Source organism: Lepidochelys kempii, chromosome 7 (assembly GCF_965140265.1).
Source record: "Lepidochelys kempii isolate rLepKem1 chromosome 7, rLepKem1.hap2, whole genome shotgun sequence".
Classification (NCBI taxonomy): domain Eukaryota; kingdom Metazoa; phylum Chordata; order Testudines; family Cheloniidae; genus Lepidochelys; species Lepidochelys kempii.
This window is the reverse complement of record NC_133262.1, coordinates 58990435-59012642: the sequence shown is the minus strand read 5'-3', so window position 1 is coordinate 59012642 and position 22208 is coordinate 58990435. Positions and strand designations below refer to the sequence as shown.

The following is a 22208-nucleotide window of genomic DNA, read 5'->3' as shown; positions in this document are numbered from 1 at the left end:
CCCACAGAGCCCTGTCCTGTCACATCCAATGTCCCATCTCCAGCCATGGCCACCCCAATGCTTCAGAGGAAAGAGATTTAAAAAACTCTCCCAGAATACAGAGTGGAGAAAAATGTCTAGCCAAATACACCCAACATTGCAGCCCTGAGTCTCTCCTGAACATACATGCAGTTTGTCAAACTGCACAGTGCTTTTAGAATTGGGCCCCCACCAGTGACCCTGCACAGCTGAACCCCTGGGAGATATGGATCCAGGTCCAGATGCTGGGGGAGTTTGGATCCTAATATCGTGACCGTGACCTGTTGCTAGTGATTTTGCTGGGTGAGATAATTTTCACTGGTGATCTAAGCAGCACTTGAACCCAAGTCTTGTGGCCAGACCCCTAGCAATGATGCCACCATCTCATTGCCCCTGCAAGCCAGCCTACACTTTGTCTGTCTGCCCACCACACTCGCTGCTGCAGGAAGAGGTAGCATGGGCCTGAGTGGGGGACGCAGGGTTGCTCATTTCCAGCCTGGGAGGAATGTCTCTAAGAGTTTACTGAAGACATTCTTCTAATTCTTCCCTCCCCATCTCCACTTCCGGGCCACCCATCCTTCCCTCTTTGATTCTTAACCACAGTCAATATTTGCTCGCTCAATGGCACTATCCAAGTGGAGTCCACCCCCTCCCCCACATGGCTGGATGACTCCTTACACTGTAGTTCAGCTTCCTGCTGGGAAGGGGGAAGGGGATGGGAGGGAAGGCACGTGGCTTCCATCCTCCAGCTCAGCAGATGGGAAAAATCAACCTGCCACTCTTCTGGGTGCTTGCAATGGTGCTGCTGGGAATGAAACCCCATGAAACTGCCTCTGCTCTTCTCTTTGGGGAAGTTTCGATTGAGTGCACGCCTTCCTCTCGCGTCTCCTAGGGCTTGTCTGTATGGGGATACTCAGGAAAGTGAAGATGAATTAGTTAAAGGCGCAAAGTTAATTTAATTTTCTTTAGCTTCAGCCTCCTTCAAAGGGAATTCAGCTGCAACAAACTGAAGTCACTTTACTTCTGAATGAGATTGTCCACGCAGGAGTTTAATGCACTATAACTTCACACCTTTAGTTAATTCAGCTTGTCCCCTAGTACACAAGTCCTAAGATAGCTGTAGCTCCAGACCAGGTGCAGCCCTGGCAGTGTTAGAGCAAGCTTCTCTGACACTCTGATACTGCTCCCACTGAATTCAATCCAACTTGCAGGTGCCTATCACAGGGCAGAAGTTGGCTCTTTATGTAGGGAGAAGTGGCTCTGTTTGCTTTTGCAGAAGAGACTTGGGTCTTGTGCTTTCCAAGGGAAAGGGAGAAGTGGGGGTGAGAGGGGTTGATAACACAGCTTGTGAGCTAAGCTGGTTTTAGGAGATTTTTCTGCCTTCTTGGGCCTGTTGAGAATTTGCTGCTGGCATATCTGAACCCAAAGCCAGATTTGGAATTGAGCTCAAACTGTGAACCCCAATTTCAGCCTATCGTGGCTCTGATCACCCATTTGCTGGCCCATCTCCTCTGCATAGATGTTGTTATTCTGTATTACAATCAGACCTTTCTTCACATGTGCCCAAGAAGCAGAGGCCCAGCTATGGTGGAGACTGTCATTGTCCAAACCGGTGCAAGCTTGGGAGTAAACTGGTGTAAACTCCTGTTTTGAGGCCCTTATCGTAGGGCTTGTCTTGACTACTGGGGTAAATGGACTTACTTTACACTACTCCAGCTGGAGTTGACGTAGCTTAGGTCAACTTACTGCAGTGTCTTCACTGTGCTGCATTGACGGAAGACGCTCTCCGGTCGAACTCCCTTACACTTCTTGGAGAGGTAGAGTACCGGGGTTGATCATAGAGCGCTCTGCCGTCGATTTAGCGGATCCCTGCTGCATCGATTGCTGCAGCGTCGATCACCGAGTAGTGAAGACCAGCGCTTAGTTTGAGTAGCTTACTTCAGTTTAGCATGAACCTCTTCCTAATCGACTCAAGTTACACCAAAGGAAAAAAAAAAAAATCCATGGCAAGGTGAGCACACAGTATAGCTAAGGCTGGTGGGAGCAGACCAGCAATGAAAGCGCACGGTATATAGCTAAAGCTGAAGAGAGAGGATGGGGAGCAGGATGACCAGCTCCTTACACGTCTAACTGTAATATGTAGGCAAAAAAGGTTCATGATCCTCGAGGACTTCAGTTTGTGTGACATATGCTGGCAGTCTCCGGCTGCGAGTACTGAAACATCCCTGGAATTTCTAAATATTGTAGGAAATTGTCACCTAACTCAAAGTGTTACAGTGAACCCGGGGGAACTCTAGATTAGACCTTGTCGTAACAGATAAAAAGGAACTGATCACAGAACTAAAAATTAAGGGTAGCTTAGGTACAAGTAATCATGACTTCATCACGTTTATAATGTGCAAACAGAATAAAGTCCAGTCCAGTGATTATATATATACACACACACGGGTGCTTTAAAAAGGCCAATTTCACAAAGCAGGAAACAATTTTGAGTCAGATCTGCTGACAGGAATAATTTAATCATAAATTGTTTTAAGAACATGGTACTTAGATGCCCAAAAAGCCAATGTTGAGGAATATAATTATAGCTGCTTTCACTGCCCTTTTAAACCAGGTATTTTTTAAACCAATACCTTCTTCCTCACCGTTGGCTTTCTGGGCATCTAAGTAAAATGTTCTTATAACAATTCCCAACTACCACTCCCATTTATTTCTGTCAGCAGATCTGACTCAAAATTGTTTCCTGCTTTGTGAAATTAGCCTTTTTAAAGCGCCGCCTGTATATGTGTGTGTGTGCGCACTGGACTGGACTTTATTCTGTTTGCACATTATAAATGTGATCAAGTAATGATTACTTATATACTCTGTGTGTGTGTGTGTGTATGTGTATGTGTGTATATATATAAAAACAAATGGAAGAAAGGGAAAGTTGATTGTAAGGAATATAAATCAGAAATTAAGAATTGTAGAAAATTGATAAGGGTAGCAAAGCTGTGGCCAGCAGAGCAAAGGACACCAAGGCATTATACAAGTATATTCGGAACAAAAAAAATCCTGACAGTAGTACTGGCCCATAACTAGATGGAAATGGTAGAATTATCAATAATAAAGCAGAAAAGGCAGAAGCGTTGAATAAATATTTTTGTTCTGTATATGGGTAAAAACCAGATGATGTAGTCTCGTCGTATGACGATAGCACCTTTACCATTAGTATCTCAGGAAGATGTTACACAGCAGCTACTAAAGTTGGACAGTTTAAAAATTTTTAATTGGTAGAGCCAGATAACTTTCCTCCAGGAGTTTTAAAAGAGTTGGCTGACGGACTGGCTTGACTTTTATTGTTGATTAGAATACTGGCGAAGTTCCAGAAGATTAGAAGAAAAGCCCATTTTGTGCCAATATTTAAAAGATCTAAATGGGATGACCCATGTCAGTCTGACATTGATCCAGGGCAAGATAATGGAGGGGCTGAAATGGGATGCAATGAATAAAGAATTAAAGGGGGAGTAATATAATTAATGACCATTGACATAGGCTTATGGAAAATAGATCCTTTCAAACAAATTTGTTTTTTTTATTACAAGTTTGGTTGATAACAGTAATAGTGTACAGTTGTATGCTTAGACTTCTGCAAGGCATTTGACCTGGTACTGTACAGCATTTTGATTAAAAAAATTAGAATGATATAAAATTAACATGGCACACATTAAAAGGATTAAAATCTGGCTAACTGATCGGTCTCAAAATGTAATTGTAAATGGGAAATCATCATTGAACAGCTGTGTTGGTTGTGGGGTCCCGAAGGGATTGGTTTTTGGCCCATGTTGTTTAACATTTTTATCACTAACCTGGAAGAAAACATAAACCCATCTCTGCAGGAAAGCTGCAGAGAGTGGGAATCCTAAGGGATCGGAGACAGTTAGGAGTGAGCAGGCTGTGACAGAGTCTTGGGAGTCAGGACTGGGACTCCAGACAGGGAGGGGCTAGAAGGGGCCTGCCAATGCAGGGAGGGACAGAAATGTTTGTTTTGTGGGCTTTGTTCTAGGACTTTGGTTTGGAGTTTATTTTATATAAATAAACCCAGCCCCCAAGGAGGGGTATTTTTGACCATAAAAAGCCTAGGTGAAGTTTTATTTGAACAGCCCAAGAGGGAAAACTGAAGCATGTTGCTTGTAGCATGACCCTGAGGCCTTGAGGGCGTGCATGGGAGGCAGCTGACCCCATTAGAGGACAGCACAGGCAAGGGGACCACCCCGTAGAATGAAGGCAGTGGGTAGTGCTTGGGCAGGGGGCGTGCACAGGACTGCACTGGTGACACCTCATCTGGAATACTGTGTGCAGTTCTAGTTTCCCATGGCTGAGAAAGATAAATTCAAACTGGAACAGGTGCAGAGAGGGGCTACTAGTGTGGTCCGAGGAATGGAAAACCTGCCTTACAAGAGGAGACTCAAAGAGCTTCATTTGTTTAGCCTAACCAAACACAGGCTGAGGGGAGATATGATTGCTCTCTATAAATACATCATTGGGATAAATACCAGAACAGAAAAGGAATTATTTAAGTTAAGCACCAATGTGGACCCAAGAACAAATGGCTATAAACTGGCCATCACCAAGTTTAGGCTTGAAATTAGACCAAGGTTTCTAGCCATCAGAGAAGTGAAGTTCTGGAACAGCCTTCCAAGGGGAGCAGTGGGGGCAAAAAATCTAACTGGCATGAAGACGGAGCTTGATAAATTTATTGAGGGGATGATATGATGGGACTGCCTACAATAACACAAGGCAGATCTGTGACTGCTAGCAGCAAATATCTCCAATGGACGGCCGTGAGACACTGGATGAGGAGGGCTCTGAGTTACTACAGAGAATTCTTTCCCAGGTGTCTGGCTGGCGGGTCTTGCCCACATGCTCAGGGTCTAACTCAGGGGTCTCAAACACGCAGCCCGCGGAGTTATTTTCTGTGGCCCGCAATAGCTCCCCTCATCCCCCACCTCGGCCCCCCCATGGGTGCCGCGTCCTTGCTCCTCCACCTACCTCCCACCACTTCCCGCTGCTCTTAGGACTTTCCAGGAGGGAAGGGGGGAGGAGTGGGGACACGGAGCACTCAGGGGAGGAGGCGGAGAAGAGGCGGGGCGGGGTGGGGTGGGGCCTCATGGAAGGGGTGGGGGCAGGGCCAGGAGCAGATCGGGGGGGCTTTTGTATTTTTGTATGAAAAGGTGTCAGTGATGCGGCGCTTGGGCCAATGTATTAGTCCTCATGTGGCCCTCGTGGTGACCTGAGTTTGAGATCCCTTGTCTAACTGATAGCCATATTTGGAGTCGGGAAGGAATTTTGCCATGGGTCACATTGGCAGAGACCCCGGGGGGTTTTGCCTTCCTCTGCAGCAGGGGCACTGGTCACTTGCAGATTTAAACTACTGTAAATGATGGATTCTCTGTAACTTGAAGACTTCAAACCATGATTTGAGGCCTTCCATAACTTAGCCAGAGGTTAGGGGTCCATTGCAGGGATGGGTGGGCGAGGTTCTGTGTGATGTGCAGGAGGTCAGACTAGATCATCATGATGGTCCCTTCTGGCCTTAAAGTATGAGCCTGAGCTTGGTGGAGGAGTGCATATGGGCCAGGAGAGTGCCCAGCATTGCTAAGGGGGAGGGGAGCGGACAGTGTGGTAAAGACAGTGGGTAGCCCACAGAAAAGCTAAGGCAGAGAGGAGCACATGGGCAAGGAGAGGGCACTGTGTATAGTGAAGGGTGTGGGCAGTGCACAGGCCAGAGCATTGCACAGTATAGCTAAGGCTGCGTTTCCGCTTCCGTTCCTGCCTCTGCAGTTTCCATTCCTTCTGGCCTTTTCCGTCCTTGTCAGAGAGCGTCCTGGCATGGTCTCGCCCAGAGGTGAATGTTTTTCTGCAGCTTGGAGTGAGATTCAGTCACTTGCTTTTGGGGTGAAAGAAATCCCCTTTATGCCACACCCAAACCTTGCTAAGAGGCCTTGTTTGCACACATCACCCTCAAACTGTTACATGTGGAGTGGGGAGGAGCAGAGGCGCTGTGCCCCCTCACAGAAGGGGACAGGACGAGAGGGAGCAGAAGGAGCCTGGCAATTCATGATGGCTCCATGCCCTCTTCTGTCCTCCCCTCCTAGGAGCAAGGATGCCCCCCTGCTCCTTCCCCCTGTCTCCCTGTAACGCCTGGGAAGGAGGAGTGGTATGAAGAACACATGGAGCTCCCCTCTGTCTGGAAGAAGGAAGGGGGCCCTACTGCAGCCTGGAGGGGTTTGAAGAACCCCCGTGGTGGCAGAGGGGTAATTGTGAGGTGGGCACAGCTGATGGTGGGTTGGGCAGATGGGGAGTGGGGGGAGATAGATGCAGAACTGATGGAAACTGGGGGATGAATTGATTCATAGATTCATAGATATTTAGGTCAGAAGGGACCATTATGATCATCTAGTCTGACCTCCTGCACAATGCAGGCCACAGAATTTCACCCACCACTCCTAAAAAAGACCTCACACCTATATCTGTGCTATTGAAGTCCTCAAATTGTAGTTCGAAGACCTCAAGGAGCAGAGAATCCTCCAGCAAGTGACCCGTGCCCCATGCTACAGAGGAAGGCGAAAAACCTCCAGGGCCTTCCAATCTGCCCTGGAGGAAAATTCCTTCCCGACCCCAAATATGGCGATCAGCTAAACCCTGAGCATATGGGCAAGATTCATCAGCCAGATACTACAGAAAATTCTTTCCCGGGTAACTTGGATCTTACCCCATCTAAAAACCCATCACAGGCCATTGGGCCTATTTACCATGAATATTTAATTACCAAAACCATGTTATCCCATCATACCATCTCCTCCATAAACTTATCGAGTTTAATCTTAAAGCAAGATAGATCTTTTGCCCCCACTACTTCCCTCGGAAGGCTATTCCAAAACTTCACTCCTCTGATGGTTAGAAACCTTCGTCTAATTTCTAATCTAAATTTCCTAGTGGCCAGTTTATATCCATTTGTTCTTGTGTCCACATTGGTATTGAGTTTAAATAATTCCTCTCCCTCTCTGGTATTTATCCCTCTAATATATTTATAGAGAGCAATCATATCTCCCCTCAACCTTCTCTTAGTTAGGCTAAACAAGCCAAGCTCCCTGAGTCTCCCCCCATAAGACAAGTTTTCCATTCCTCGGATCATCCTAGTAGCCCTTCTCTGTACCTGTTCCAGTTTGAATTCATCCTTCTTAAACATGGGAGACCAGAACTGCACACAATATTCCAGGTGAGGTCTCACCAGTGCCTTATATAACGGTACTAAAACCTCCTTATCCCTACTGGAAATACCTCTCCTGATGCATCCCAAGACGACATTAGCTTTTTTCACAGCCATATCACATTGGCAGCTCATAGTCAACCTATGATCAACCAATACTCCAAGGTCCTTTTCCTCCTCCGTTACTTCTAGTTGATGCGTCCCTAGCTTATAACTAAAATTCTTGTTATTAATCCCTAAATGCATGACCTTACACTTCTCACTATTAAATTTCATCCTATTCCTATTACTCCAGTTTACAAGGTCATCCAGATCCTCCTGTAGGGTATCCCTGTCCTTCTCTAAATTAGCAATACCTCCCAGCTTTGTATCATCTGCAAACTTTATTAGCACACTCCCACTTTTTGTGCCCAGGTCAGTAATAAAAAGATTAAATAAGATTGGTCCCAAAACTGATCCTTGAGGAACTCCACTGGTAACCTCCCTCCAACTTGACAGTTCACCTTTCAGTAGGACCCGTTGTAGTCTCCCCTTTAACCAATTCCCTATCCACCTTTCAATTTTCCTATTGATGCCCATCTTATCCAATTTAACTAATAATTCCCCATGTGGCACAGTATCAAACGCCTTACTAAAATCTAAATAAATTAGATCCACTGCGTTTCCTTTATCTAAAAAATCTGTTACTCTCTCAAAGAAGGAAATCAGGTTGGTTTGGCACGATCTACCTTTTGTAAAACCATGTTGTATTTTGTCCCATTTACCATTGACTTCAATGTCCTTAACTACCTTCTCCTTCAAAATTTTTTCCAAGACCTTGCATACTACAGATGTCAAACTAACAGGCCTATAATTACTTGGATCACTTTTTTTCCCTTTCTTAAAAATAGGAACTATGTTAGCAATTCTCCAATCATATGGTACAACCCCTGAATTTACAGATTCATTAAAAATTCTTGCTAATGGGCTTGCAATTTCTTGTGCCAATTCTTTTAATATTCTTGGATGAAGATTATCTGGGCCCCCCGATTTAGCCCCATTAAGCTGTTTGAGTTTCGCTTCTACCTCAGATATGGTGATGTCTACCTCCATATCCTCATTCCCATTTATCATGCTACCATTATCCCTAAGATCCTCTTTAGTCTTATTAAAGACTGAGGCAAAGTATTTGTTTAGATATTGGGCCATGCCTAGATTATCCTTGACCTCCACTTGATTGGGACTGGGCAGACGCACTTCGATTTGTTTTCCCTGTGTTTACCCTCATCCCATGTCTTGAATTTAGAAACATTTCATTTACATTTAAATGTACTGGCGCTAGATTGTGTTGATGTATTTTGACTTCCAGTGGTACACTTTTAATCAGGCACTTAGTTATATACTTGCGCAACACAAAGTGATCCGTAACTTGCGTGCTTTCTTTAGATAACTTGTTTATGTGCTGCCCAGTACTTTTCCAAAAAAGGGACTGTATGAGTGAGTGTCAACATTTCGGTCAATAAGAAAGAGAAATTAGACGTCAGTTTTTCTTGTGCGTTTAACTTCTAATTTTAATTAGTTTTAATAGAATGAATAGCATGCTGTTTGAATCTCAGTACAGTGTATTTGTATAATTAGTTTGTTTGTTTTCAAGATTTAATTGGAATATTGTATAGTGGCACAATTAACCTTTTATTTTGAGATTAATAAGTACAACCCGGCACACAACTCTTGAAACCTTGCGATCCCTGGCTGATGGCAGGCTCACTAGAGAGCAAACCCCTGAAGAGCCATTTGGCCTGCCAAGATTTGGACATTGCTTTATCCAGCCCACCTGAAAATGTCCTTGAATACCACTGCTGTAGGTAATTAATTAATGCTGTGGCATTACTATATTTATTACTGCCAGTTAAGTGTTGAAATTAAAATGGTTTTGTTTGCTTCGGCTTTCATGCAGCTTTACAGTTGGTCTATCACATTTAAAACCTGGAACTGAAATAACTAAGGTGATTTAACAATAGAGTGTATGGCATCAGACAGGGTGGTGGTAAAACAGTAAAGGGAAGGAACTGAATATGCAAAGAGAATAACATCTGCAGACTCTCATCAAATTTAATCCAGCCCTGCATGTGATAAGCTATGGTACCTTGCAGGATAGTTATTAGAACGGCTGGAAATGCACGGGCGAGAGAGCCAGAGGGTTGATGCTAATCTGCTGCATGGAAAACATGGCTGTCCAGTAACCCCTGAGTTCCACAGCTGTGTGTCTTGCATGCAAGAGCAAAAACTGAGAGGTTGGATGGAGTTGTTAATGTTACAAAAACTGATGACAAAGCAACCAAACAAAATAGAATGGGGCGTTATCGCAAAGACGAGGATTTGAGGTGCTCGGCTCTACCCCTCTGGTTCCCCATTGTCACCAGGTCTACCTTTCTTAGAAGTCTTTGAACATGTCAGAGTAGGAGAGCCATTTGGTATAATGTATTTAGACTTCCAAAAGGCCTCACACAAGGGGCCACTGTAGTACCACTAGAGTAGTCAGGGGTGAGAGGCAAAGTGTTGCCCTGGATCAAAAACTGTCTAGGAGTCAGAAGGAAAAGAGTAGGCATAATGGTCAATTGTCATCACAGTAGAAGGTTAACAGCAGGGGACACCAAGGTTCCAGACTAGGGTCTGTGTTCTTTACTTGATTTACTTCAGTTAATTGATTACTTACGAATGATCTGGAAAGGCGGGTGAGCAGCAGGGTAGGAAAATTTGTAGAGGACATAAAGTTATTTAGGCGGGACCAGAGAGGACTGGTGAGAAACGTCAGAGCAACTTCAACAAGCTAGGGGAATGGACAACACAATGGCAAATAAAATTCAATGTTGATAAATGCAAAGTGAGGCACATAGGAGGGAATAATAGAAATTACTCAAACCTTACAGGGTTTTAATTAGCTCTGCCCACTCAAGAAAGGGACCTGGGTGTCATTGTTGATAGCTCAATGAACACCTCTGCTTAATGTGCAGCTACAGCCAAAAAAGGAAACAGGATGTTAGGATGCACAAGGAAGGGGATTAAGAATAATATGAAAACATTATAAAATCATAGAAATGTAGGTCTGGGAGGTCCTGGAAGAGGTCATCAAATCCAGCCCCTTACAATGAGGTGGGACCAAGTAAACCTAGACCATCCCTGACAGGTGTTTGTCTAACCGGTTTACAAACCTCCAGTGATGGGGGGTGGGATTTCACAATCTCCTTTGGAAGCCTATTCCAGTGCTTAACTATCCTTCTAGTTAGAAAGTTTTCCCCAATATCCAACCTAAATCTCCCTCACTGCAGATTTAGCCCATTACTACTTCTCCTACCTTCAGTGGACATGGAGAACAATTAATCATGGCTAAGGCTGCAAGTTTGTCATGGAAGTCACGGATTTCATGACTTTCTGTGACTTCTGCAGTGGCCAGCGCACCTGGCTCAGGGGCAGCTCAGGCACCGGCCGCTGCTGGGGCAGACTTGGGCCACCGCCCCTTCCCCACACAGCAGAGTTTGGGTGTGGAAGGTGGCAGGGGATTGGGGCATGGGACAGGGTGAGGCAGGCTCTGGGCGGCGCTTACCTTGGGTGTTCCCTGGAAGCGGCGACATCCCCCTCACTCAGCTCCTAGATGGATATTGTTGCCAGGCAGCTCTGCGCGCTGCCTCAGCCTGCAGGCACCTCCCCGGCAGCTCCTGGCCAATGGGAGCTGCGAAGCCAGTGCTCTGGTTGGAGGCAGCATGCAGAGTTGCCTGGCTACGCCTCTGCCTAGGAGCTGAACAAAATAGGTGTTAAACACTTCCGCCTTCTTGATGTCCTCAGTTATTAGCTCTCTTTCCCTGCTAAATAGATGACCTATACTTTTCTTCATCTTCCTGTTACTCCTAATGTAATTAAAGAACCTCTTCTCATTGTCTTTCATGTCACTTGCTAGGTATAACTCATTTCTTGCCTTAGCCTTTCTGATTTTGTCCCTACATGCTTGTGCTATTCTTTTGTTCTCCTTTAGCAATTTGTCCCAAGCACGGTCAGCTTGTCTGGATAACCCAGAAAGCAGAACCCTGAGCAGAGCAATAGGAGCTGTGTGAGTGGAGCAGAGAGACACTGGGCTAGTGCTCCAGTGTAGAGTATGAAACAGCAAGTGCCAAATGGCATGGCTTGGGAGGCAGAGGGCCCCAAAGCCAAAGGGGGGAACCTGGGCAGGAGTGTCACCTGCCGTATGGCATGCAGGGCGCAGACAGCTCAGAATGGCTGAATTCTGCTCCGACAGTCACAGCAATGGGCACTGGCTGGGGAGAGCGACAACTATCAGAAGTGGCAAAGGTTACACTATTGTGCCAAACGCTGGATCAGTTTGGTTTTTAGAAGGTACAAAGCTTTATTTTCAGCACAGCAGTCACAACAGCATGCTCTCCTGGGCAGCACACTTCTCTGCTCTCCGTACTTCACAAGAGTGTGCACCCCCCACCATCCTGCTTCCCCCGCTCACCTGGCTTCACACACTCTCCCTGACAGATGCGGAGATTTTTCCCATCACCAACAGGACGCACCTGTAAGCAGCTGAGCAACGGAGGCGCTTTCCTCTCTGATCTAGTGCTTTGTCTCTGTCACGCTGTGTGGTGAGGAGTGAGGGCATGAATTCTGGGGCAGGCCATGGCAAAGGAATGCGTGGGCTCCCAGATGGCCTGCCTGAGCGTTTTGTGACTCCCTCAAGTAGATTTGCCCATGTTGGTTGGACATGTGGCAGGAGTGCCCTCCTCCTCCACTTCTCAGGGCCTGCCCTTTCATACATCATAAGAAGGGCCTGTTAGCCACCTCCCTGCGTTCCTCCCGGAGAAGGTGCATAGGGCTTGTGGGACAGTCAGCTTGCAGGTTTCTAAAATTCACCCTTCTTTCCTCCTGTTGCAGCAACACGGATGTTCACACCGTGGCATCCCTCCTGAAGCTTTATCTCCGAGAGCTGCCAGAGCCCGTCATCCCCTTTGCCAAATATGAAGACTTCCTGTCATGTGGACAGCTGCTCTCCAAGGACAAGGGAGAGGTTAGTGCTCCTTCTACCCTTCCTCCTTTTACCCTCCATGCCATTCCTGGAGCCTCGCGACTCAATGAACAACAGCCTCTCCATTTTCTCCTCCAGGGCCTGAGCCAAAGCCCACTGAAGTCCATGGGAACCTTCCCCGTGACTCTGATGGGCTTTGAATCAGGCCTTAACAGTCTAAGCTCCAGCTTGGAGCAGGCGTCTTTCACAAGTTAGCCTTGAAATCCTGTGGTTCTGTGTCCATTGTGCACGTTTTTATGTACTCTTGGGCTATGGCTGTTTCTTCCTTAGCAGGGCTATCCCGTAGGCCAATGATCCCCAACGCGGTGCCTGTGGGCACCATGGCGCCCACCGGGGCATTTATGTGCGCCTGCCTACTGACAAGGGAGCGCTTCTGCTGGACAACCCGCCGCCGAGGAGTGCAGCTGCCGGACAACCAGCTGCCGAAATGCCACCTAGGAGCGGCAACGCCAAGAAGCGTCACCTCTGAAATGCCGCCGCTGGGCATCCGGCGCCCACCACACTCTTCTGGAAACCTGACTATACTATAGCAACAGAAAGGTTGGGGACCACTGCTCTAGGCGTTGCAGTAACAACTGAGAGTCAGGAGAGCTGGGTTTTATTTCCAGCTCTGCTCCTGCCTTGCTCTGTGATCTAGGACAAATCCATTTGCCTCAGTGTCTCATCTCTTCCTTGAGGATAATAATTCCTACCGCACAGGGGGATGGGGAGGTTTTTCGAACTGACGTTTGTAAAGGGCTTTGAGTTTCTCAGAGGAAAGGAGCCAGAAAAGGGCAAATTATATTTTCCCATGTGGGTATGAGGGGAAATAACAGCACCTCTACAGCACCTTTCATTTGAGGGTCTTTTCTTCAGCTTCTTCCCTATCTTATTCCAAGCAATGGAAGGGACTGAAGGAGCCCTCCAGCTCTCTGGTGGTGGTGGAGATTCGGGAGGGTTGTTCCTCCCATGGACTTGTTAGGTGGGGCAGGGTGATAGACAAAGGGATAGATCTGATCCAAGAGTCCTGCTCCTATCCCTGTGATATCTGAGCTCTCTACTGGATGGCGTGTCAGAGCTGCTGTCGTGTGCATGACTGTCACTTTCTAAGTGGGGATTTTACAAGCCTGATTCTAGTGTCTGCCAAAGAAGAACAGATGCCTGTGGAGTCAAGAGTCTTGGGTTCCATCACCTCTTCCATGTATGTGTGGTCCATAGTACAGGCCCATATCTCCCTCTGTTAGCTGCTCCTAGTGGCCTGCAATACAAACCTGCTGCTTAAAGCGAGTTGCACAGTTAGTTATGCTCTAGCTCAAGTGGCAAAGGTCTGCGTAGTGATGCCGATGGTCCCGGATTCAATCCCTGCTGAGGCTGTACAGGTGAGGCCACCATTTGTAAAGCATGTGATGCAGCTGCCAGGCCTGGGTTCTGTATTCAGCACACAGATTTCTTACTCTATGACACAAGCACAGCTGCTCTGCCTATAAAAAGCAGCAGCACTTCAGATGGTTTAGTTTGGTGGTAATGTGGACGGGGTTTAACCTGCACAGACTGCGGAGAGAGATTTGGATTTCCGAAGCCTGTTACACAAGAGCAGACTCAATGCCAAGTTTGGCAAACATCATTTTATATCCTCATTTAATTTATAACCGACACAGTTGGCCTGTATTTGTCTGTCCTGGCTGCAATGATCTGGGAAGCAGCAATCTGAGTTGCTTTTGTGTGAATGATGCGAGACAGAATTGTATTGGATTATTCTGTCTGGCATAGAACATTGCCAGTGCCTTGGCGGTGTCTCTTTAAGCCACTACTGAAAATGCACTTGTCACAACTTCTGAGCTGTCAAGAAGATTTGGAGTCTCAGTGTGGGTTGTTTCCTTGAAGGAACTGGAACACACGCAGCACGGACAGGGATTTCCCCAAGTCGTTATGTGCCCAGTGGCGCCGATAGCACAGTTTAGCATGGAACACTGCACTGGCCCATAGAGCTGGCTGAACTTTGTGTGGAAGGTTTTCTTTCTGAAAAATGCAGTTTCATTGAAACTGAAGTTTTTCATGGGGAAAACGTTGATTCTGATGAAAAATGTCAGGTTTCCCCTGGGGAATTTGAAACCAGAATTTGTTTTGAATCAATACTCCCAAAAACAAATGTTCATTTTGACTTCAGCCATCAGTTTTTCAATTTTTCTGAACGAAATGAAAATCTTTGTTTTGAATTGGATGTTTTGACTTAAAAAGTCAAAATGTCTTTTCATTCAGTTTGTTTCAAACTGAAAACAACTGATATTTTAAGTCAAAAGGTCAATTCAAAACAAAACTAACAAAAAACTTTTGCTTGAAAATATCATGACCTGTTAAATTGAAACAAAAACTTTTGTTTTGTTTCAAAAAGTTGGTTTTGAAGCCGTTTGAAATTTCCCATGGGAACTGAAATTTTTTGGCCAAAAACTTTCTTCATTTAAAATTTACGCCACTAAAAATGTCTCTGATCCTTTGCGCTGTTCTGTTTTGAGCAAAGATGGGTATCGTTATATAAAACATTTAGTACTGCTCAATGCATCTGCCCTCACCAACTGCAGCAAACCAGCCTCAGGAGCTGTCCTAAACTTTGTGTGTGTTATCCAGATTGCTCAGAGCTCCCCAGCTTCTCTTCCAACACTGATCGAGGCCCCTCAGCTCCGGTACAACCCCAGTGTGGCGGCTATCATGCAGGCAGGTTTTTAAGAGCGTCCTTGAACGATGGCTGGCATGGCTGTAGTGCTGTAAATGGGACAATGGCAGGAGCACAATCTTTCTTTCTCAGGGTATTTTGACGCTTTGGTTCTGGTCCCAGCCAGTGCAGGGCAGGGTAGTGCCCAGGTGCATGAGAAAGAAAAATTGGGGGAACACTTTGAAACTTTTTAAAAAATCATGTGAGTTCAGGCTGAGCTCTCCTGGTAGTATTTTTGGCTTCTCCATTTCCAAATGGAAGCCAGCATTCATGGAATAAATAAGCTAGTAAATGATTTTGAACATTTAAAAAGGAGATTTGGGGCAAAGATGTGAGTTGCTTTGCTAAACCCTGGTTCTCCTAACCCAGCTGGGGGCTCTCATGTTAGCCTTAGTCTGTTTTGCACCTTGGAGATTCCTGAAACCTGTCCTTGTGAAGTAGTCTCCTGTAGGGATTGGTGCAAAACACGGTAGTTTACATTAGTGTCATGCCAGAGGGTTGAGCCATTGATAAAACACACTGCACTAGTAAGTGAAAGAGTACTGGAGCTAACTGGCTCTCGTGGACGATCCCAACCATCACGCATGCCCAGTGCTATTAGACCATTTGTGCCTGGCGCTGTTTGCATTCAGGAAGATGGCTTTCACACTTTCCTGTGGTGGAGGTGCTAGCCCCAGGCTTTCAGCAGGGGTTGGTCTCGTTGTCAATGGATGCCAGCTTGTGACAAAATGACAAGTGCTCCTGCAAAGTCTGCAGCAGTAAAGATAGAAGTTTTATCTGCCAAATATCTGCATTGTGATCGGTCCGTGGATGCTATCTTTCTAACCCCATTTTCTCTGTCTACCGCCTTTGGGCCCTGCATCAAACTAACCCTCTAACTGATGAGAAGGATCAGGTGCAGCTCTCATTGCAAAGCTCTCTGCTCAGTCCTGTGGGGCCATGGCATGGAGCAATTTATCAACACACAAAGCCGGATTCTGCCCTGACCGATACCTTTGAAGCGAATAGGGTTGCACAAAGTGAAAGCCAGGGAAGAATTTGCCCTGTTAGTTCAATTGCTTGTAGATCAGGCCCATCTCTAAAAATATGGTAAAATAACTTGTTTAGAGTAACTTAAAAACTGAGCTGAACTTTCATCCCAAGCTACAACTTTATCTGAATCGAACCTTTTCAGAGGTTCAAACATCTATGGCTGGCATTTTCACAAGTGACTGGTGATTTTGTATTCCACAGTTTTTGACACCATTAAACAGGCCTGATTTTCAGGAAGTACTAAGCACCTGTTTTCTCTGACCCTTTTAAAGTGTCTCAAGTTGGACTTCCAGATATTAAAGCACCCGACTAGTCACTTTTGAAAATCTTGGCCTTTAACTTTTTCTTTTTAATAACTAGATTTCTGTGCACTCCATGTCTTGGAATTTACTGGATTAGGCTGGGAATGGAAGCAGAAATAGTGAAATATTACAAGAAGGGTGTTTTTCTCTTTCTTTGGACGATTTTCTGAAGCTTATCAAATGTTTTTCCCTAACCTGTGAAAACTAGCCTCTTTTTTTGTTAAGTTTTCCTATCACTACTTAATAATCCATAATTTAGTGTCCTCAAATGCACTGTCTGGTCTATCAGCACAAGAAGGAATTGTTCTTCCAACCGTCTGCTGTGTGGGAGTTTGTTAAATCTCTAGGAGGACGTTGCAATACGTCACAGGCCTTGTCTCCTTACATTTTAATGTGAAAATCCAGCTGTCTACCCCAAATCTATGGTGGTGAAGAAGGTTGTCACAGCTCGTTGCATGAAAAATGGAGCAGTTGCCTGTTGTCCGTTTTTAAAACCTGCGTTCCTGCCAAGCCATCAGTTGCACTGTTCATAGCAAACTGGTAGCTAAGCAGGCAAATAAGATGGTCAAATTGTGTTGGTATCTAAGGGCAGATCATAACTAGCTAAGGCCTGTCCTCCAACCATTGAAGTCCATGGGGCAGTTTCCACTGACTTTAATGAGTGCTGACTCAAGCAGTAAAGGTTTAGTGACTTGATCAGTATCTACTGGTGCTTGATGTACAGAATTTTTCAACCCCTTCATTTTGGACAGTATGTGCTTTTTCTACTGGAGGAATCAGTCTGCTCACGTGGTGAACTGGAGAGCATGTAGCTTGTTTCACTTCATAAACCACAAGTGTGTTTCTTCTCCCCCCACCCGCCCTTTTCTCTTTCCCCAAGGGAGTGGGTTTTTTCAGAAAATTCCAAGCAGGAGTTTTCAGACTGGGGAACAGCCCAGGTACTCTGCTCGGAGATAACTCCTGCTGCTTACTATGCAGATGCGGCGGTCACTTTCCAGCAGAACCAGTGAGGTTCTGTTGCACAAACTGGGGCAAGATTGGGCGGGGGGGGGGTGTACAAGGTGTGTATATTCCAAGAGGTGTGTATCCCTGCTTCATGGGGATGCAGTGCGCATTGGCTCATGGGGACCTAGGGGCAGGCTACAGGAGTAGGTGGTGCCCTACCACGCAGCTTGTTTTTTCCCAGTCCCCCAGCGTTACTAAAAAGGTGACCACATTTGGTCAAGTCCCATAGAAAGGCACTAAACAAGAAGCCCCACAAAGCCATTTTTGCAGTCACTGCTCAGAGTAGAACTGCCTGTTAGGCATGAAACTCGGTGTCAGGACTCCTGGATTCTTTTCCTGATTCTACCACAGTGTTGCCATGGAGGAGTCCTTTTGCCTCTTCATGCCTCAGTTTCCCTGCTTGTAAAATGGGAATAATACTTCCCTACCTCTCCAGGGGCTGTTGAGGCTAAATCCATTGGTGTCTGTACAGTGCCTTGAGATTCTTGCATGGAAAACATCCTGGAAGTGCAAAGGGTCATTATTGGCAGGAGTGAGTTCTGCTTCTCCGCAAGACAGGGATGGTGTAAGTGCTGTGTTACAGGTGGGAAAACTGAGTCACCGAGGTGCAGTGTCTTGTCTAAGGCCAGTGGCAGAATTTGTGCTGGTGAAATTGGGAGATGCAGAGAGTAGAGTTGGATAGTGTCGGGGGGAGGTGCCAGTGGGTCACAGAGCTGGGGATCTCGCTGTCAGATCAGTGCCTCCTTACGTAAATTGATGGCAGGAATTGAGTTTGCAAATCAGTGGTCAAATTCTAGGCCCCCCTCCCCCAGCTATGCACATGAAGAGCTATTGGAATTGGAAAAGGTTCAGAAAAGGGGGAAAAAATGATTAGGGGTATGCAACAGCTTCCATCTGAGGAAAGACTAATAAGATTGGGACTTTTCAGCTTGGAAAAGAGATGACTAAGGGGGGACATGATAGAGGTCTATAAAATCATGACTGGTGTGGGGAAAGTAAAACAGAAGTGTTATTTACTCCTTCTCACAACACAAGAACTAGGGGTCACCAAATGAAATTAATAGGCAGCAGGTTTAAAACAAACAAAAGGAAGTATTTCTTCACACAAGGTACAGTCAACCTCTGGAACTCCTTGCCAGAGAATGCTGTGAAGACCAAGACTATAACAGGGTTCAAAAAAAGAACTAGATAAGTTCATGGAGGGTAGATCTAGCCAGGATCGGCAGGGATGCAAAATCATGCTCCCTAGCCTCTATTTGCCAGAATGGGAATGGGCGACAGGGGATGGATCGATGATTACCTGTTCTGCCCATTCCCTCTGAAGCACCTGGCATTTGGCCACTGTTGGAAGACAGGATACTAGGCTAGATGGAACATTGGTCTGCCCAGTCTGGCTGTTCTTATATTCTTATTAGTTTTGAAGGCAGCATTGAGCAGGTAACATCCTGGGGGTGAGGAGCCATCGCCTGCAGCAAAACAGTGCAGATCCTTGGAGCCCAGCACATGGGGCTTGCACATACCCAGCTTCACCTCCGGGGTGGGTGTGTTTGAAGACAGGGTGGAGCTGGTAGATCTGCAATGTCATTATCTCTCTTCCTCTTTCCCAAGGTAGAGTGCACCACCCTGGGGGGGTACCAGTTTGCTGGGGGTGACAGGGCATGCCCACCCTGAGGTTCCATGGAGCACCCCACTTTCAATGTCTTATGGCATGGGCTTGGCTGAGGGAAGAGGATTTGCCCAGGCTGCACTCTGCTCTACATCACTGTTCTTGTTGTTTGTCTCCTCCTGTAGGGCACCCGAGAGCTGGCTAAACAGGTGAAGACCCTGCCCCAGGCAAACTACAACCTCCTCAAATACATATGCAAGTAAGTGGCATTAATTAGCGCCCAGGAATGCCAGAGCTGCCAATTTTTGTTCGGCTTCATGTGACATCATAGGCAAATGATTTAATGAGCCGATTTGCACATTTGAAACTAATTTGCATATAACTAAACTCCTGCTTTAAATATGTGTGTGGATTCAATGCTCATGCAGTTCTGATAAATGAAGCGCTTGGTTTATCTCGAGGACAGGCTGCTCTCACCCAGTGCCCTGCCAATAGGCCTCGGTATTAATCACATTTGTTATGGTAGTGCCTAGGGACAAACCAAGAGTGGGCCCACACTGCTCTAGACACTGTGCTAATGCAGAGGAGCAGACAGATCTTGCACTAAAGTGGTTACAGTCTAATTAACTACTTATGCTAAACAATCTGTTCCATCTTCTGTGTGGCTATGACACTCTGAGTACGGTTCTCCAGCCTGAGAAAGAGCTCTGTGCACGCTCAGAAGCCTGTCTCTCTCACCAACAGAAAGTGGTCTAATAAAAGATATCACCTCACCCACCTTGTCTCTCTACAATCTAAATAGAGCATCCCCCATACTGTAAGATAGCAAGACTTTGGGGGAGGGGAGGCTTTTCACCTCAGTTTTTTCACCCTTTTCCACAAAAATGAACTTTGTTTTTCCTCAGATGATTTAAAAAACAAAACAAAAAGGGTGGTGAGAATAGCAGTTCTTCTGGGAATGGTGGTTTGCTCCTTTCTGCCGTGTTCCTGGGTAAGAAACGGCAGGAATTTGCTCAAATTACCATTGTGAATTCCTGGAGAGACAAGGTGGGTGAGGTAATGTCTTTTATTGGACCAACTTCTGTTAGTGAGACAGACCAGTTTTTCGAGCTACACAGAGCTCTTCCTCAGGTCTGGGAAAGGTACTCAGGCCATGTCTACACTACAAAATTAAGTCGACCTAACTTGGTCGGCATACAGCCGCCACAGTAATTACATCGCTTGTGTGTGGTCTACACTTTTCTCCTTGTGTTGGCGGTGCTCATCCTCACCAGGAGCGCTTGTATTGAGTGTACTGTCAGTGTGGGGCATTGTGGGAAGGCTTCTGAAAGACCGTAACAGTTGACATAAGTAATACAGCATAGATAACCCTGTGTCGACCTAGCTACATTGACTCTACGCAGCTCATGAAGATGGAGTTATTAAATTGGCATAGCTGAACAGTTATGTCGACAGGAGCAAAATTTACATGTAGACACTTTCATAGATAGGTCTATGTAAGCAGCTTTGTGTCAACCGAAGGCCAGGTCTACATTAGAACTTACTTTGGTATAAGTGTCACTCAAGGGTGTGAAAAATCCACACCCCTGAGTGACATAGTTATACTGACCTTAACCCCCTGTGTAGAGCTTCTCCTGCCGACATAACTTCTGGAGTTATTAAGCCGATGGCTTAGAGTGTCTTCACCAGAAGCATTACATGCAAGTTTGTAGTGGAGACCTGCCCTAACTCTGTAGTGTAGAGCAGGCTGAAGTGTGTCACAGCTAGACAGATATGGAGTTAACACACATTGCAACAGCCCATTCAAAGTGAAGTGGTCAGCTAACGCTGCTACAGTCGTAGGACAAAGGAGGGTGAGGGGGGTTACAGATTGAGCCATAAATCCAGTGTCTTTATAAAGTGTCTGATTTTTGATGTATAGCAGAGTTATGAATTGAAGTTCCCAAGCTTGTCTTTTGAAGGGGTTGTGTCGGTTTCCTTTGAGGACTGAGAGATCAGATATGGACTGGTTGTTTTGTGAAAAGCTTTCGCCTACAGGTGATGTGGTGTATCGTGGATCCTTGTTAAAAGAGGCGAGAACCTCAGTTTTCACACAGATTAAATGGTCCCATGTCTGCTTCACTAGTGACCGCTGGCCCTTTCCTCTTCCCACGTTCCAGTGGAATTGGGGTTACTATTATTATATATTTGTCCTGTGGCAGCGCTGAGGAGCCTCGGTTATGGCCCCGGGACCCCACTGCGCTTAGTGCTGTACGAACAGATCCAGACAGCTCCCGCCCACGGAGTTTACAGTCTGAGACGAGAGACAACCGGTGACTGCAGGAGCACAAGGAACTAGTGAGATGGAAGGTTTCGTGTGCCATTTACTCCTCTCTCTCTCTCGCTGTGTTTTCTTTTTTCTGGGGGCTTCTGAAGATTCCTCGATGAAGTTCAGGCTCACTCCAGTGTGAACAAGATGAGCGTCCAGAACCTCGCTACGGTGTTCGGCCCAAATATACTGCGGCCCAAAATGGAAGATCCAGTCACCATCATGGAGGGTAGGTGCTCTCATTAAGGTCTCATGTTCTGGACCCGCAGGGAAGCCGCTTGTAAAGTGTTGCTGCCAGAAATAAGATGCCATTTGTCATATACACTACAGATAATGTCATGGGGGGGGGCCATCACCGGCAGCAAGCTGGGCATCCTCTCAGTCAATGCCTGTGCATGGGCACACCATTTCCCTTAGTGCTTGGAACAGCCTCCCGTATCACCTCTGCAGTGAGGTAATATGGGAGTATGTACCTCAGGGTTGGACTCAGCCGGCCAGTGCCATTGCTATTTTTAGGCGCTGGCTTGAGCAGAGAGAGTGCGCGTAGGTCTCTCTTAGCTGGAAATACGCCTCACAGCTGCAGTGTAGATGTACCCTTCCAAGCGTGGGCTTCCAAAATGCTTGCTGTGCTGAGAACATGTGGGACAAAGGCAAGACCCAGGGCATCAGTTTAAAATCACTGTTAGTTTTGGATCAACTTGCCTTTAAAAGTCTTTAATCTTAAACTTTACAAAATCCCTAGAAAAATTCTGTTCCTGACATGTCCCAAACAAATCGGTTGCTTCAATTCAAAATGAGGAGGGCAGAAAACAGAGCTTAGAACGGAAGCCTGGACGCAGCCATAACTATGGAGTCGTTCCTGACGCTGGCTCATAAAGCCGGTCCCACCGAGGGGATGTCCCTTTCCTGTGTTTGTGGCTCAGCTAGAAAGAGAAAA

The 22208-nt window shown here is 46.1% G+C and overlaps 1 protein-coding gene across 6 annotated transcripts in view; it reads left to right on the top strand.

Moving 5' to 3' along the window:
• Window positions 1-22208, top strand: part of ARHGAP22 (Rho GTPase activating protein 22) — a 237433-nt gene that overhangs the window by 204393 nt on the left and 10832 nt on the right. For all 6 annotated transcript variants that reach the window (XM_073353053.1, XM_073353054.1, XM_073353057.1 and 3 more), the window contains 3 exons: window positions 12179-12311; window positions 19149-19222; window positions 21379-21500. In XM_073353053.1, coding sequence (XP_073209154.1) covers window positions 12179-12311; window positions 19149-19222; window positions 21379-21500 — 329 coding nt within the window. The remainder of the gene's footprint in view (window positions 1-12178; window positions 12312-19148; window positions 19223-21378; window positions 21501-22208) is intronic.